Source organism: Dama dama, chromosome 4 (genome assembly GCF_033118175.1).
Source record: "Dama dama isolate Ldn47 chromosome 4, ASM3311817v1, whole genome shotgun sequence".
Taxonomy (NCBI): domain Eukaryota; kingdom Metazoa; phylum Chordata; class Mammalia; order Artiodactyla; family Cervidae; genus Dama; species Dama dama.
This window is the reverse complement of record NC_083684.1, coordinates 62,598,311-62,613,434: the sequence shown is the minus strand read 5'-3', so window position 1 is coordinate 62,613,434 and position 15,124 is coordinate 62,598,311. Positions and strand designations below refer to the sequence as shown.

Genomic DNA, 15,124 nt, shown 5'->3' with positions numbered 1-15,124 from the left:
GTCCCTTCCTCCTTCCTCTTCCCGCTCATCCAGCCCCCAGACGCCCGAGAACTCTCTGATTCCTGCTTTTATCCCCACCTACGCTCCCATGGACTGCCTCATCCCTGCTCCTAAAAGGCCACGTTTATCCAAAATGTTGCTTTCCCAGATCCAACCCCTGCCCACATCCAATCTAAATTGACTTTCTATCCACCCATCTGAAGATTCCCTTCTTGTGTGTGATTTGGAGAGAGGGGCAGGGTAGGGTAAATTTCTGCATCCCTGTGTTTTCCAGAAGAAAAGGGGCTGGAGATGGAGTTGGAGCTGGAGATGAGGCCGAGAACTGGAACTTAGACATGTTGAGTTTGACGTGGAGAATTAAACTTGAGAATGGCTATGGACGGGAATGGGTCTGAGGGACAGGCTGATGTTAAGTGTGGAGAATGGTCAAAATTAGGTAGGGAGGTGGGAAGAGGATGGAAAATGGCTGGGAACTGATGTATATTAAGAATATGGGTAGGGTTGGGTGGGAGGGACCTCCTTGGTGGTCCAGTGGCACAGAGGAACCCAGGTTACAGTCCATGGGATCACAAAGAGTCAGACAAGGTTGGAGGGGAGATAAGAAAGTGGGATGGAAAAATGGGTTGATGTTAGAGAGGACCCCCGGGGGATTTAAGGTGGACCTGGGGAAGGAACTGGGCTCTTCCCTTCCCTGGCAGATGGGTCCTGCTGCCTGAAAGTTCACAGTGGGTTCAACTTGGGCGGAACCAGATCTGGGTCCTAGCTTGTCCTGGGAGCTCCGCCCACTGAGAAGGGCCAAGCCCAGGCTGGGGGTGCCGGCGACAGACTGCTGAGCCATTGGGGGTGGAGAAGGGAAGGCCAGCAACAGGGAAACGCTGAAGGCGCTGGGGGAGGGAGTTCAGGGGTTAAAAGCCATGGGTCGAGGCTGAAGTTGGAGGCAGCTGGCAGCAGAAGTCACCCGGGGCCCGACCCAGGTAGGGTCCGCCTAAGGCAGGGGCAGGAGCACTGGGAGGGAGGAGGGTCGGAGAGAGCGGGAGACAGCTGAGTCAGGCAGAGGGAGACAGAGGCCAGAGGCAAGGTTCCAGACAGAAATCTGCAGAGGTCTGAGAGGTGAAGCAGCGGAAAGATAAGATGCTCAGTTTTAGACCAGGCGTCGGAGAGGGCAGAAGGCGCCTGCAGAGGGTAGAGAGGGGCAGGAGAGTGCACCAAGGACCCAGCTGGCTGGCGGGCTGGGGTGGAGGGACGGGCCACCCAGGGTGAAGGGCAGCGAGAGAGCTGCAGCCCCCGGGAGGGATGTGCAAGCTGCCCCTCCCATCGCGTTAGCGGGACCCCCACCCCCACCCCTCCACACACACACCGAGAATGGAACTGGGAGATGGGGGGGGGGGGGGGGTCGGTGCAGATTCCAGGGTCAAGGTTTTCAGAGTAAAGGAGAGGACACTCAAGACTGGGAAGCCCGCAGAGCAGAGCGGGCAGGGAGTATCCAGAGGGTAGGGAGTATCCAGAGATGGGGGGGTTCTGGCCCGCTCTTACCCACTTTCAACTTCTCAGGCCCCGCCCTCCCTGCCCCCCACCACAAAGTCACCATGTGGCCCCTGGCCGCCGCGATCTCTTTGCTGTCGGTGGCCTGGTCAGGAGGTAAGAATGCAATGCGCGGGGGCGGAGGCGGGGTGGCCGCTGCAAACAGAGGTAGGAGGTGGGAGGGGCGGGGAGCCGCAGGCTCCGCCCCCAGCCCCCTGCGGGGAGGCGGGTCCCTAGGGCGTGCTTCCCGCCTGTCCCTGCGTGACCTGGTGACCCAGCTGGGGTCAGTCCATGCTCCCCACCCACCCCAGACCTCTCCCTGGGGTATCCCGGTTCAGATGCGCTTGCCCTATTGTTAAGCCTTCCAGACCTTGCACACCAGCCCTCTTACTGACTGTCCTACTCTGTACCGGAAAGTCCACCCCCAAGACCTTCCCAAGTTCAAGAGTTAGAAGAGAAAGACAGGGATGCAAATCCCGACGCTGCCTCACTGAGCCAGTAACTTAGCTTCTTTCTTTGATCTGTAACATGGAAACATTACCACAAAGGGTGGCTGCGAATATTGGAAGATAGAAGGGACTGGGAAGTTAGTCGTTATTACTGCTTTATTGGCTTCCGGGTGGCCCTCGTGGTAAAGAATTCCTTCACCTGCCAATGCAGGAGACACAGGGGGTCCATCCCTTGGTGGGGAAGATCCCCTGGAGAAGGGCATGGCAACCCACTCCAGTGTTCTTGCCTGGAGAATCCTCATGGACAGAGCGGCCTGGCGGGCTACAGTCCCTGGGGTCATGGTGGGATGAGTGAGTGAGCATGCGTGTGAGTGCACACACACACACACAAACTGCTTTATTGGTAGTATTCTGTCTAGTCTCAGGCCCTTCCAGAACCTTCTAGATTGTTCTTTAGCCCTTGATAATCATTACAATGTTATTTGCTCAGTCATGTCCAACTCTCTGCAACCTCATGGACTGTAGCCTGCCAGGCTCCTCTGTCCATGGGATTTCTCCAGGCAAGAATACTGGAGTGGGTTACCATTCCCTTCTCCAGGGGATCTTCCTGACCCAGGGATCTAACCGACATCTCCTGCATCTTCTAACGGACAGGCAGATTCTTTCCTATCTAAGTCACCAGGGAGGAGACCCCCAACCTTGGTTCCATGAAGAGCTGGTCCCCAGAGATTCCTCTTCCTCACATTTGAGTCCCCTTGCCCTGCCTCGGCAGGCAAGGGGGAAACCGCATTCATCCCTTCATTCAACAGACAGCCGAGCAGCAGGCACTGTGCTGGGTGCGGTACACAGAGACACAGTTCCTGTCCTCAGCACCCAGAGCCTAGCGGGGATGCTTGCCGTTCAGACAGTTCCCCTAATGGTTGGTTAGAACTGTGATGCGAGGTGATGGCTTCAAGGAGCCAACCTGGAAGCCCAGAGATGTAATGGCAGTTCCTGGCCCAGAACCGGGGCCCCCAAAGGACTTGATGCCTGAGCTGGGACCCAAAGGAGGGGGCTTTTCAGGCATCCATCACCACTCTTGGGCTGAAGGCAGGGTAGCTTCTCTCTTGGGGTGACACTCCTAGGACTCCCGTATCCCCTCCTGGGTGCCACGCCCCAGAGCTAGGAGCTCCGCAGACAGGTCTTACAGAGCCCTTAGCAGCCTGGCGAGGTAGGTGCACTGGAATTACTCCAGTTTCACAGCTGAAAAGCCCAAGACGCTCAGACAGCAGGGTCCTGCCCCAAAGTCACCAGCAGTGCCTGAGTCAGGACCTTAATCCATGTCGCCCGCCCTGGCCTCCACACCCTGGACTTTATGCTCTGGCAAACCATCTCTGGAGTAGAGAATGGCAACCCCTGCCAGGATGCTTGCCTAGAGAATCCCATGGACAGAGGAGCCTGTCGAGCTACCGTCCACGGGGTCGCAAAAGAGTTGGACACGACTAAAGGGACTTAGCACAAACCATCTTTATTATTTTCAACCTAATGGTCTTCATAGAGGCAACTTTTTTTTTTTTCTTAGAGCATATTTGAAGTTAATATCACTATTCAAAGTGGAAAACAGCATCTTTTGCTATAAATGAAGGTAAAGGAAAAGGGCGACAGGAGATGAGATGTTTGGATGGCATCGCTGACTCAGTGAACACGAATCTGAGCAAACTCCGGGAGATAGTGAAAGACAGGGAAGCCTGGCGTGCTGCAGTCCATGGGGTCACAAACAGTCAAATGGGGCCTAGTGACTGAAGGACAACAATGGAAAAAAAATCAGTTCCGCACAATGAACAAAAATAGTATTTATTGAATTTGGACCAATATTGTTTTCGATTATAATATTTATTGAATTGCCTGTTGATGATAGGCAGTTTACCTTTTTGACCTCCCTCAATGATAGGCAATTTCCCTTTCTGACCTCCCCCATAACAGGAAAGGCAGCTGATTCCACTTAATTTGGGGGTTGCCAGCCGAAGGCAACCTTCCACTTCCTCTTGGTTTGAAAAGGTGAGCTCAGCAAGACAAGAGAGATGTTAAAAGGATATGAGCACCATCATGAAAACTTTCTCTTGGCAAAATCAGGTTTGAAAGAGAAGTGATGATGACTCAGTTTCTGAGGGTGCAATTAATAGCACTCCCCGCTTCCTGAGTGCTTGTTCCACAACAGGTCCTGTGTGTGTCTTGAATGTAGGATCTTATGGAACCTACGACTCTTCCGACGAGATACGATCTATAACTTCCCCTCCTTTACAGGAGAGAAAGCTGAGACTTGTACCCAGCCAGGAAGTGGCACATTCAGGATTAGACGTCTTTTTTTTTTTTTTTTTTAAATTTCTTAGCTTATTTACTTGTTTTGACTGTGCTGGGTCTTGATTGGTGCACTGGGGCTTTCCCCAGCCGTGGCGAGCAGCGGCTACGTTTCCCTGTGGTGCTCAGCCTTCTCCATGTGGTGGCTGTGGAGTCCCTCCAGTTGCAGGGACTCTAGAGCACGCGGGCTTCAGTGGTTGCAATGCACAGGCTTAGTTACCCCTCAGCATGTGGGATCTTCCGGGACCGGGGATCGAACCTGTGTCCCCTGCGTTGACAGGTGGATTCTTAACCACTGGACGACCAGTGAAGCCCCAGGGTTAAACCTTCTTTGTCTCTGTGTGGACTGCTGTGCTTCCAACCTGGGTCTCCTGCATTGCAGGCAGATTCTTCACCATCTGAGCCACCACGAGAGTTCCCTTCACAAAGGTTATGAATGGTATTTAAGGCCATGAAGGCACTCAGTAAAAGTGTTTAGAAAGGATTGAGGCATGGATGGATGCATACTGCTTAAGGAGATAGGTAGGGTAGGCTCACCTCTACTCCTGGAAATCAATCCCTATGGTGGACCAAGAGAGAAAATTTAGATGGGAAGAAGTCAGGCTTCTGCTTACGTATCAGAAGCTTCCTCATTCCCCAAACCCTTCTTTTAACCTCCAGTGGAGGGTTTGGCGCGTCTCGAAAAAAGGGACATCAACCTCTTTGCCCTGGCTCATCTCCACTACATAGAAAATGGCAACTCCCAGAGACTGACAAATGAATCATCAGCTCCTGGCCACCCAGAGCAAAATTTTGACTCGCTCCCCAAGCCCAAGAACCATAACGCCCAGCCTCCTTTCCCTGTGAGCCCCAATTCTCTAACATGTTCTCCCATCCACCAGGCATCTCTCGGGAGCATCCCAAGATTCTCAACGGCACCAATGGGACCAACGGGTTCCTTCCTGGTGGCTACACCTGTATCCCCCACTCTCAGCCCTGGCAGGCAGCCCTACAGGTGCAAGGGCGGCTGCTCTGCGGGGGAGTCCTGGTGCACCCCAGATGGGTCCTCACCGCAGCGCACTGTCTAAAGGAGTATGTGGGGCCCGGGGGAGCAAGGGGTGGGGTGAGACTGTGAGTGGGGTGGTGCGTGGGCGGAGCTGAATTTGAGGATGAGGCTGGAGTTGGGTTGTGATGGGCATGGGGTGAGCTCGAGGCTTGGTGGAGACGTGCGGGTGTGGAAAGGGGGTCCCAGCAGAGGCTTTAGAGGGAACTGGAGTCGAGAGTGTGGAAGCAGACACCTTTGGAAATAAGGACGCGGGCCGGGGAAGGGTGAGACTGGGGACGCGACTGGAGACGAGCTCCTGGACCCCTCTGACCACCTGCTTCTTGCACCCGCAGAGGGTACAGAGTGTACCTGGGCAAGCACGTCCTGGCGCGCATGGAGGCTGGCGAGCAGGTGAGGGAGGTGGCCCGAGCTATCCCCCACCCTCGGTACCAGAGCAGCCCCACCCACCTGAACCATGACCACGACATCATGCTTCTGGAGCTGAAGTCCGCCGTGCAGCTCAGCAGGCACATCCAGACCCTGCCCCTCTCCCGGCAGCGCTGCCTGCCGCCCGGCACCTGCTGCCGCGTGTCTGGCTGGGGTACCACCACCAGCCCCCAGGGTACGCGCCCGCACGGCGGCCGGGGAGACGCGGGCGGGACGGGAGGGCCGGTCGGGGCAGGGGTCTTTACAGACAGAACTAGGTTTACTAGACATGGGATGAGTCATGAACCACATAGTGATATAGAAAGGTATATTCATCCTTCATGTAAATATAGAAGTGTAAATACGTAAAAGTATAAATATGAAGTTATATAATGTTACATATAATGTATAGTTTTATATATCCTTTACAGAATATATAAAAGTATCATATATAAATATATATAAACATAAATGTATATTTATAAAGAATATGCAAATGTGTGAATATATATCAAGTTATATTTATATTCTATATTTATAAAGAATATGTAAATATAATTGTATATATAAGGTTATATTTATATTCTATATAAAGAATACTTAAATATATGTAAAGTTATATTTATAAAGTATGTATAAATATAAATGTATAAGTATATATAGTTATATTTATAGCCCATATTTATAAAGAATACATAAATCTAAATGTATGAATAGATATAGCTATATATAATATGTCATATCATGTAAATGGTCAATTATATTTCCTTTATAGAAATATGCATAAATTTATGAATACAGAGCTATAATTACATATGTTATATACCATATATAAAATTGTTTCCTTTATATAAATATATATAAACTTATAAGTATATAAAAGTATATAATATATAGTATATGTACATATTATATTTATACGGATATACATAGTAAAACATCTGTATATAAATATGTAAATTATAGAAATTAGATTTATTTCCTAAGCTATAAATGATATATTTATTTAAATACATTGTATACAAATAGCATGTATTATGCATAAATATGTATTTAAAAATATATGTATCATTTATAATTTAGAAACTAAATTTAATATATTGGTTATTAAGTATAATGAAGTATGAATAAATACATCTGTTGGATATAAATACATATGTATATGACTATAAGTTGAGCTCCACAGCAGCAAGAGCCTTCTGCACCTCCTCAGCGTCCCTGGCTCTCCCCTAGCCTCGTTTCCGTCTCTTCTTTCCCAGTGTGCCCCAGCCCTCTTCCGGCCTCTCTCTCCCGCTCTCCCGCCTCTCTCTCCTGCTCTCCCATCTCTCTTTCCGTCTCTCCTCTTCCTGGTCTTTTTCCCATCTCCAGTTCTCTGTCAGCACCTCTGCCTTCCTGTCTCTCCCACCACCTTCCCACTACCTCCCCACTTATATCTCTTACGGAGATATATTTATTTACCCCTGTACCACTCCTCTCCATCTTTCTACTTCTCATCCTTTCTTCCAGCTCTCCCCCACCTTCTCTCCACATTTCTGTCTTCCATCACTTTACCCAAATACATATCCCATCTCTTCTCCCATTTTTGTCTTCCCATTGTTATTCTCTACAAACTTGCTGCCCATCCAGATTCCACCCTATAACCTGTCCAGAACAGACATCCTTAGACCTTCCTCTCTCTCCTCCTCAGTGAGTTACCCCCAAACCCTCCAATGTGCCAACATCGAGCTTCGCTCAGATGAGGAGTGTCGTCAAGTCTACCCGGGGAAGATCACACCCAACATGCTCTGTGCCGGCACAAAAGAGGGTGGCAATGACTCTTGTGAGGTGAGGCCAAGGGGGTGGTGGGTTGCCACAAGCCAGCAGGTGGGGACAGATGCTTGGGGGGAAGGATTTGCTTCCAGCCTTGGGCAAACCAGTCTTTGCAAGGTGAGCTGTCTCTTAGCATAGAGTGAGTGAGTGTGAGTGAAAGTCACTCAGTCGTGTCCGACTCTTTGCGACCCCATGGACTATACAGTCTACGGAATTCTCCAGGCCAGAATACTGGAGTGGGTAGCCTTTCCCTTCTCCAGGAAATCTTCCCAACCCAGGGATCGAACCCAGGTCTCCCACATTGCAGGCAGATTCTTTACCAGCTGAGCCACAAGGGGGTCAGGATAAAAAGAGGGTACCCATGGCTGGCAAACAGAATTCATCTTAAGCTTGGGCTTTGACAGTGGCTACCCAGATCCCTGTATTGAGATATATCAGTGTTGGGACTCCTTTGGTTGAGAGTGATGGAAACCTAGCACAAACCAGCTTAAGCAAAACCCTGGCTTTTGTGACTGAGAAGTCCAGGATGTCTTGTTTCAGGCATGGGTGGATCCAGGTGCCCACATGATGTTTAAGAGTCTGTCTCTCTTTAACATTCAACTCTTCTGTTTTGGTTTCATTCTCAGTTAAACTTTCCCCGTGCCATAGCATGTTGGCCCCAGCAGCTTTGGTCTTAAATCTTACCCTGTAAGGAACCATCTTTGATCTCTTTTCCAGCTGTGTACATAAACGCTGAGCATGATTCTCTCACTAGGCTGACATAGGATATCTGACCGTTGAACAACATGGGTTGGGATTGCATCGGTTCACTTATACATGGAGTTTATTGCAATAGTAAGCACTACAGCAAATACAAGATTCAAGGCTGATTGAATCTGCAGGTGCAGAACCTCAGACACTAAGGAACAGCATATATAGAGGGCTAATTACAAGTTATAGGGGGAGTTTTACTGTGCACAGAGTCTGTGCCCTTAACCCTTGTGCCATCCAAGGGTCAGCTGTATTGTGTCCTGGGCCAGAGCTGTGGGGTTCTCTGATGGGCCAAGTCTGAGTCGTGTGACTAGCTGTGGGGGCAGACAGAGGCATGGACAAGTTGTATGGATTGGGAGTAGGAGAGAAGGCATTCTCCAAATGAAAAAATCAGGAGGCTGTCATCAAAATAAGGGAAAATGGGTATTACAGAGGCAAAACAAAATAAAAAAAATTAACCCTTTGCCCAAGAGAGGGGGGCTTCTTAAGATTGAGTTTTGGTTTCATGGGAAAGGGTATGATAATGAACTAGCACTATGAGCCTTATCAATCAGTAAATTCTGCCCTGGGCCCAGAGGGAGAAGAGGCATTTCGGGTGTATTGCATACCCTACCAGGAATACGGCTGGATTAACTCAACAGTAAGATGATACCAAGGAACCGTAAAGCCGAAGCAGGGTTGAGAGGTAGAGCAGGGTAGAAGGTGAGATTTGGGGCCTGAGAATCAAGAACAGGGGTGTGAGGTAAGCCACCACCATTTTAATGGAACTGAAGAACAGAAGACCAGGGAGAGACACAGAAATGTCTGTCTGTCTGTCTGTCTGTGTTTGTCCACTTATCTCTGTTTCTCTCTCTCACCTCTCTCCGTATCCCTGTCTCCCTCTATCTCTGCCTCTGTGTGTGTCTCTGCCTTGGTTTAGGACACCCTGCCTCTCTCTCTCCCACTTAGGGTGACTCCGGGGGTCCCCTGGTCTGTAACGGAACACTTCACGGCATCATCTCCTGGGGAGACTTCCCATGTGGGCAGCCCAACCGGCCTGGTGTCTACACCCGAGTTTCTCAGTATGTTCCATGGATCCAAGAAACAATCCGGAAACGGAAAGCTCGGCAGCAGGAATGGACGAAGGGCCTGCAATAAAAGTCGGGCTGGCTTTCCTGCCCCGTGACTCGGTTTGCCCAGCTCTTCTCTGTCCCTCCCAAAGTGTTCCACTTGACTAGCAACCCATATTCTCCAAACTTCTGATCCCAGCTGACACTGCATGTTTCAGAAGCGTTCAGTCACTTTCAGCATCACGCTCTCCCAGACGTTGCATCACTGAAACATCCCAGTCCCCTGGACGTCCCAATGAAGACAACGTGCTGGATCTCCCAACTGTTTCAACATAAACCTAGATCATCATCTGAATGTGCAATCTGTGGAACACTTGAATGCCTCCGTCTGCCCATCTCAACGATATTCTGTGATCTCATCCATGTGATCTCATCCAACGATCTCATCCATTTTCTATGAACGGAACTTCCTTGACAACATCCTATACCCCTTCAAGTATTTATTCACTGCCAATATTCTAGATCCTTCTATGTTTTGTACTCAAGAGGGTTCTAGACTCCCAAGACATTTCTTCCTATATTCTCTTGTCTGCAGCATCTTCTGCCCTGACAACATTATGTGCACCTCTGATTCATCACAGCTAACGTTGGAGCCACATGCTGGTTCATTCATTCAAACGAACCTGGGGAAATTCTGGAGACATTTCTGGGTCTCCCCAATTGTCCCATTCCTACCTACATTCCATTTCTGCCAGTATTCCCAGTCTCTGAACCCCCATGCCCATTCAATATCAACAGCACTCTAAACTCTAGGGTGCTAGGGTTGACTGTTCCAAGCGGCCTCCATGCTCTTTTGCTGGTGTTGTTGTTCACTTGCTAAGTCATGTCTGACTCTTTGTGACCCCATGGACCGCAGCACACTAGACTCCTCTGTCCTTCACTGTCTCCTGGAATTTGCTTAGATTCATGTCCATTGAGTCAGTGATGCTATCCAACCATCTCATCCTCTGCCTGCTCCCTTCTCCTCTTGCCTTCAATCTTTCCCAACATCAGGGTCTTTTCCAATGAATCGGGCTCTTCGCATCGGGTGGCCAGAGTCCTGGAGCTTCAGCTTCAGCATTAGTCCTTCCGGTGAATATGCAGGGTTGATTTCCTTGAGGATCGACTGGTTCCGTCTCCTGGCAGCTATTGTCCACCAGATCTTCTGTTCTGTTACCCACAATCCTTGTTCAGTACCCCGTGCTGTTACATCTTTGTCTATGACCCTCAAGTGCAGTGGTTAAATGCCTAAGTGGAAAGTATAACAAAAGCAAAGACCATGAGGCAGGAGCCTGCCTGGTGTATTAGATTAGAGAAGAAGGTGCAAAGGTTGGTGTGGAATGACCAGGTGAGAGGTGATGGTGCTTGGACCAGAATGATATCCTCGGAGGAGTTCAGAGGTCAGATATTAGATCTGTTTGAAGGGATTGTTACAGTGTCTGTTGATTTCAGCCAGAGAATGTGAGAAAAAGAGGAGGATCGAGGGGGCTGGAGGGATAAATTAGGAGCTTGGGATTGACATAAACACACTACTCTATATAAAGTAGATAATCAACAAGGACCTACTGTATAGCACAGGGAAGTCCACTCAGTACTCTGTAATGACCTATATGGGAAAAGAATCTGAAAAAGAATGGATCAATGTATATGTTTAACTGAATCACTTTGCTGTACACCAGAAACTATCTCAACATTGTAAATCAACTATACTCCAACATAAAATAAAATATTTTTAATGTTCAACATTAAAAAAAAAAGAGGAGGGTCAAGGATGACTCCAAGACTCTGGCCTGAGCAAGCAGCAGGATGGAGCCGCCGTTTACTAAAACGGGAGGAAGCTGAAGGAACAGTTTTCAGGGAAAGGCCAGGAGTTTTGGTTTCAAACTGTGTATCGGATAAGCAACCAACCATAAACTCTGCCCTCGGCGGTTTCACAGGAAATAAACAACACAAACTAACTAACTGCAAATCGTGATTGTTGTTCAGTCACTCAGTCGTGTCTGACGCTTTGTGACCCCAAGGACTGTAGCCAGAGGCTCCTGTGTCCATGGAATTTCCCAGGCAAGAATTGGAGTGGGTTGCTATTTCCTTTTCCAGGAAATCTTCCTGACATAGGGATCGAACCCACGGCTGCTGTGTCTTCGCATTGGCAGGCAGATTCTTTACCATTGAGCCATGGGGGGAAGCCCGCACTAGCAAGGATACACAATAATAAAAGCGATCATAGAGGATATGGAGTGACAGAAACACTAGCAAAAGATACACTATAATAAAGGTAGCAGCAGAAGGAAGTGAGGGCGAAAGGAAATAAAGAAGGAAAACAAAAGTAGAGGCTTGTACTGATCATGAACAATAATGTGCCACCAACGAGTTCACTTCTCCCTATCTGAGGATGAAGAACCATCTCAGTGTATTAATAAAGGTAAAGAGAACGTCACCTACTTTAGAGGACTCTTGAGAGGATTGATTTCATGCATGGAAGCACTCGAAAGAACAGCCAGTACTGAGTGAAGCTCCCTAAGTGGCAGCTGTCACGAGTATTATTGTTCTTATTATTGATGTCATTGTTATGGTGCCGTGTCTCCAAGGCTCCAGCCCTGAGCAGGTTGCCTTGGGTGGCAGCTGGGGATCTGAAACCAGGAGGCGGCTGCCCAATCCTTCCTGCGGAACAGAAAATAATGACATACCTGAGCAGGAGGATCTGACTGCCAACAGGACTTTAATTCAAGAAGGCCAGCCAGGTGGCAGGCTGTTCAGACCACCTGCCTCCCTTGCCTCTCCCCGGGACTTTGTAACCACTTGCCCGCTCCTTCCTGTTTTGCCCCAGGGGGATTTTTTTTTAATAACAATGAGATCCTGTGCAAGAAAGAATTTGGAGGCCGTTGGAGGAAGAGAGGAGGTGAAACGATGGGTGGTGGGGAAGGGGGAGACCAAAGCAAAAAGAGACCCACACTTCCTATCATCAGTCCAGTGGATAATGCCATTTCATGTCTTTCTCTTGAGGCCCCAGTTGGGGAACTATCAGCTCCCCTGTTTTACAGCCGCGTGGACCTAAAGACAATCCAGCAGTGAGTCGAATCCCTGCAGGCTGATGGAGACACCTTCCTGTATTTCTCCTCTGAGAACATCCCCAGGGACATTCTTTCCCACCCACCTCTGCCTCCCACCCCTGACCCCCACCCCCATCCCCGCAAGTCTGGAAGGATGCCAGTCCAAACCGAGCTGAGCCACTGTCCCATTTGCGAGGCCCTGTTTGGTTTCACTTTTTGCTAAATTAATTAACTGTTTGGTTGTACTTGGTCTTTGTTGCTGCACGGGCTTGTCTCTAGCTGTGCTGAGTGGAGGGGGCTACTCTCTGGCTGTGGTGCACAGGCTTCTCCCTGCGGTGGCTTCTCTTGTCGTGGGCCACGGGCGCAAGGATGCACAGGCTTCAGGAGTTATGGTGCTCGGGCTTAGCTGCCCCGTCGCATGTGGGATCTTCCCAGACCGGGGATCGAACTCGTGTGCCCTGTGTTGGCAGGCAGATTCTGAACCACTGGACCACCAGGGAAGTCTATGTGAGGCCTTGTTTAAGGGACTAGGCTGGACTTACCAGGTGAATGGGAGCAATGGGCATATGAGCCCACAATTTCATGCTAACAAATTCAATGTTAAGATGAAAGAAGCAGACGGGTTGTGAGCGGATTGAAGAGGTTGGAAACTCAGGTCGGGCTTTTTGGAGGAAGGGATGCACGCATGCATGCTGAGTCACTTCAGTTGTGTCTGACTCGTTGCGACCCTGTGGACCGTAGTCCCCCAGGCTCCTCTGTCCCTGAGGATTCTCCAGGCAAGAATACTGGAGTGGGTTGCCATTCCCTCCACCAGGAGATCTTTCTGACCCAGGGATTGAACCTGAGTCTCTTACATCACCTGCATTGGCAGGCGGGGTTCTTTACCACTAGCACCACCTGGGAAGCCCAGGAGGAAGGGATAATGAAGAATAATATAGTGACTCCCACAGAAATAGGATGGACTTCCTCATCCAAGGGTTGGTTCAGATGTCATGATTCATGATGCCACACATGTGACAAAGGGTCATTTCCACCTCTGAGGGGTGACCACTGTGAGTGGGAGCCTTGATAGGGCCACCACCTTGTCGACTGAAAAAAATGCACAACCTTAAAGCTGAGAATTATGTTTTATTTGACAGACATGCTGAGGACTTAAGCCCGGGAGACAGCCTCTCAGAGAGCTCCAGGGAACTTTCCAAGAAATAAGGGAGGAGCCAGGATACACAGGAGACTTTGCAACAAAAACCAGGTAGTTGGAACATCAAGAGATGATTGTTAAATAAAGAAAACAAACATCTCCAGTTAGTGAATTTCGTGCTTTTCTGTGTATGTTGCTGTTTAGTCACTAAGTTGTGTCCAATTCTTTGTGACCTCGTGGACTGCAGCACGGCAGGCTTCCCTTCCCTTCACTGTCCCTTGGAGTTTGCTCATACTTACGTCCATTGAGTCGGTGATGCTGTCCAACCATCTCGTCCTCTGCTGCCCCCCTTCTCCTCCTGCCCCCAATCTTTCCCAGCATCAGGGTCTTTCTCAATGAATCGGCTTGTCACATCAGGTGACCAAAGTACTGGAGCTTCAGCTTCAGCATCAGTCCTTCCAATGAATAGTCAGGGTTGATTTCCTTTAGGATTGATTGGTTTGATCTCCTTACTGTCCAAGGGACTCTCAAGAATCTTCTCCAGTACCACAGTTCAAAAGCATCAACTCTTCACCACTCGGCCTCCTTCCCCTATCACTTGGGAGATTCCAAAAAATTTTAAAACATCTGTGACCAGAATCCAGGAGGAAAATCAAATGCATACCAGGGACCCACGGGAGGGGTGTGAGCTGGACCAGAGAAGGCTCTAGATGTAGAAAGATCCCTCTGGGGCTTTCTGAGTGGTGGACTAGGTGGGGAGGGGCAGTCAGAGGCTGAGAATCCAGGTAGATGACTTGGGTGAGGGTCTAGGAGGAGGGAACAAGGCCAGTTGGGGCCAAGTTAGGGCTTGAGAGAATCAGAGACAAGAGGAACAGTGTGAGGAGGGGTAAGAAGGAGGACAGTGTCTGGATTCAGCCTAGTTAAATCAGTGGGTGGCGGGGTCTCCTTGAGATAACCCAGGGGTAAGACGCAGAGCTCCTGGGGGACACAGAGGGAGATGGGCTGTGGGCATGCCCAAGGGCGAAGGCTGCAGAGGGCCAGAGCTCGGGAGCCAGGTTTCAAAGACACAGAGGAGTAAGTGTTCGAAGCCATCTTGGGGAGGATGATGGTGCCAAAATCTTCCCTTTCTCTCCCCGCTGAAAAGACGAAAAGAAAAATACAGACAGAGTTCAGAGGGAATAGAAAGGTGGCTTTAATCCTCAGCTGCTGGAGGGGAGAACAAGTAGGCTTGTGCCTCAAGAACTGTGCCCTCCCACCCCCACCTTCCGTGAGGAATCTGGGGGATTCTGTAAGAGGAGGGCTCACAGTCATGGGTACGTGATGGGGACAAAGGTGGAAAGATCTTGTCTTCTTCCTCTTGCCTTGTTTCAAAAACCAGTCATCGGCTGGCATCAGGTAGCCCAATAATCAGGTGGTAATTGGGTCTGGCAGTCCTGTAGCCCATGTCTTCTGTGTACTGTTCCCCAGTCTTCTTTCTGTAATGCAAAAAGAGAAAAACTGCTACAAGGGGTGGTCTGCGAAGAGAGTGAAAG

General features: G+C 49.5%; 1 protein-coding gene across 3 annotated transcripts; it reads left to right on the top strand.

Annotated features, from left to right (window-relative positions):
• The first annotated feature begins 1,586 nt into the window (after window positions 1-1,586).
• On the top strand, window positions 1,587-9,453 carry LOC133054713 (kallikrein-13-like). 3 transcript variants are annotated; one of them, XM_061139974.1, is made up of 5 exons: window positions 1,587-1,638; window positions 5,189-5,378; window positions 5,685-5,734; window positions 7,445-7,581; window positions 9,265-9,453. In XM_061139974.1, exons 1-5 carry the CDS (start codon window positions 1,587-1,589, stop codon window positions 9,451-9,453), a joined length of 618 nt encoding a protein of 205 aa, XP_060995957.1. The 3 variants fall into 3 exon arrangements, with proteins under 3 accessions (XP_060995957.1, XP_060995955.1, XP_060995958.1); XM_061139972.1 differs by having other exon boundaries at window positions 5,685-5,953; XM_061139975.1 differs by lacking the exons at window positions 5,189-5,378; window positions 5,685-5,734.
• Window positions 9,454-15,124: the final 5,671 nt, after the last annotated feature.